Genomic DNA, 2,190 nt, shown 5'->3' on the forward strand with positions numbered 1-2,190 from the left:
AAGGGAAAAAGGGAAACTGGAAAGAGAAACGGGAAGAGGAAGAGGAAGAGGAAAAGAGGAAAGGGAAAGGGAAAAAGGGAAACTGGAAAGAGAAATGGGAAGAGGAAGAGGAAGGGGAAGGAAAAAGGGGAAGGAGAAAGGGGAAAGGGGAAGGGAGAAGGAAAGGGGAAAAGGGAAAAGGGAAAGGGGAAGGGATGGGGAAGGGGAAAGAAAAATGGGAAAGAGAAAGAAGAAGGGGAAAAGAGGAAAAGGAAAGGGAAAAGGGAAACTAGAAAGAGAAATGGGAAGAGGCAGAGGAAGGGGAAGGGGGAAGGGAGAGGGAAAGGGAAAAAGGGACAGGGAAATTGGAAAGAAAAATGGGAAGGAGAAAGAGGAAGGGGAAAAGGGAAAGAGGAAAGAGAAAAAGGGAAACTGGAAAGAGAAATGGGAAGAGGAAGGGGAACGGGAAAGGGGAAGGGAGAGGGAAAGGGAAAAAGGGACAGGGAAACTGGAAAGAGAAATGGGAAGGGGAAAGAGGAGGGGGAAAAGGGAAGTTGGAAAGAGAAGTGGGGAAGGGAAGGGAAGGGAAGGGAAGGGAAGGGAAGGGAGCCCAGCGCACCCGCACTTCCTTGTAGAGCCGCAGGCAGGTGTGGTTGAGGATGAAGTAGCGGTCGTGGAAGCCGGTGCTCAGGCCAAGCCCCAGCACGTTCCTCTCCTCGCGGAACTTCATCATGCCGTGCTTGCAGTCGCCCACTCTGCTGGCTGGGGGGGTGGGGGTGGGGACGAAATAAATCAAAGTGGATCCCAGGGGGCAGCAGAGACCCCTGCCAGCCCCACAACCCCCCCTGCTCGCAGCAGGACCCCCCGCCCACCACTGCTCACCGAGGTAGACGAGCATGTTCTCCATGGAGAGCTGCTTCTTCACCACCAGGAAGCTGTCGGTGCCCAGGCTGTGCACGATGGGCAGCACTTTTTCGGAGTAGTGCAAGGGACGCTCTGGGGGGGACATGCGGACGGGGCCCCGTGGTCAGCAGCAGCGCCAGTGCAGCTCTGTGCAGCTCTGTGGCTGTGTGCAGCCTGCATGCACCAAGCTGCAGCACCGCTGCTGGCCCCAACCAGGACCCAGAGCGTGTCCTGGCTCTGCTCCATGTCCCCATCCCTATCCCTNGGATGTGGGGGGTGGTAGGGACGTGGGGTGGCATTGAGGACATGGGGGGTGGTAGGGATGTGGGGTGGCATTAGGGATGTGGGGTGGCAATGGGACATGGGGGGTGGTATTAGGGATGCGGGGTGGAAGGGACATGGGGTGGCAGTGGGGACATGGGGTGGTGATAGGGATGTGGGGATGGTAGGGACATGGGGGTGGTAGGGATGTGGGGTGGCATTAGGGATGTGGGGTGGCATTGGGGACAGTGGGTGGCAATAGGGATGTGGGGGGTGGCATTGGGGACGATGAGTGGCAATAGGGACAATGGGTGGCAATAGGGACATGGGGGGTGGTATTAGGGATGTGGGGTGCTAGGGACATGGGGTGGCATCAGGGATATGGGGGGTAGTAGGGATGTAGGGTGGCATTGGGGACAGTGGGTGGCAATGGGGACATGGGGGGTGGCATTAGGGATGTGGGGTGGTAGGGACATGGAGTGGCACTGGGGACATGGGGGGTGGTAGGGATGTGGGGTGGCATTGGGGACAATGGGTGGCAATGGGACATTGGGGTGGTATTAGGGATGCGGGGTGGTAGGGACATGGGGTGGCAGTGGGGACATGGGGTGGCAATAGCGATATGGGGGGTGGTAGAGACATGAGGTGGCACTGGGGACACGAGGTGGCATTACGGATGTGGGGTGGCATCAGGGACATGGGTGGCATCAGGAACATGGGGGTGGTAGGGACATGGGGTGGCACTGGGGGCATGGGGTGGCCATAGGGATATGGGGTGGCCATAGGAATGTGGGATGGCATCAGGGACATGGGGTGGCAGTGGGGACATGAGGTGGCATCAGGGACATGGGATGGGAGTAGGGACATGGAGTGGCACTGGGGACATGAGGTGGCATCAGGGCCATGGGGTGGCAGTGGGGACCCGGGGTGGCAATGGGGACGTGGGGTGGCCACAGGGATACGGGGTGGCATGGGGGACATGGGGTGACATTAGGGCCGTGGGGTGGCAGCGGGGACACGGGTTGGCCGTAGGCACCTGGGGTGGCA

General features: G+C 59.3%; 1 protein-coding gene across 1 annotated transcript in view; it reads right to left on the reverse strand.

Annotated features, from left to right (window-relative positions):
• Positions 599-2,190, reverse strand: part of ARAP1 (ArfGAP with RhoGAP domain, ankyrin repeat and PH domain 1) — a gene marked incomplete at both ends in the record, with an annotated part of 18,136 nt that continues 16,544 nt past the window's right edge. The window contains 2 exon segments of the mRNA XM_021384187.1: positions 599-741; positions 862-975. Coding sequence (XP_021239862.1) covers positions 599-741; positions 862-975 — 257 coding nt within the window.

The sequence above is a fragment of the Numida meleagris genome, chromosome 1 (assembly GCF_002078875.1).
Source record: "Numida meleagris isolate 19003 breed g44 Domestic line chromosome 1, NumMel1.0, whole genome shotgun sequence".
Lineage (NCBI taxonomy): Eukaryota > Metazoa > Chordata > Aves > Galliformes > Numididae > Numida > Numida meleagris.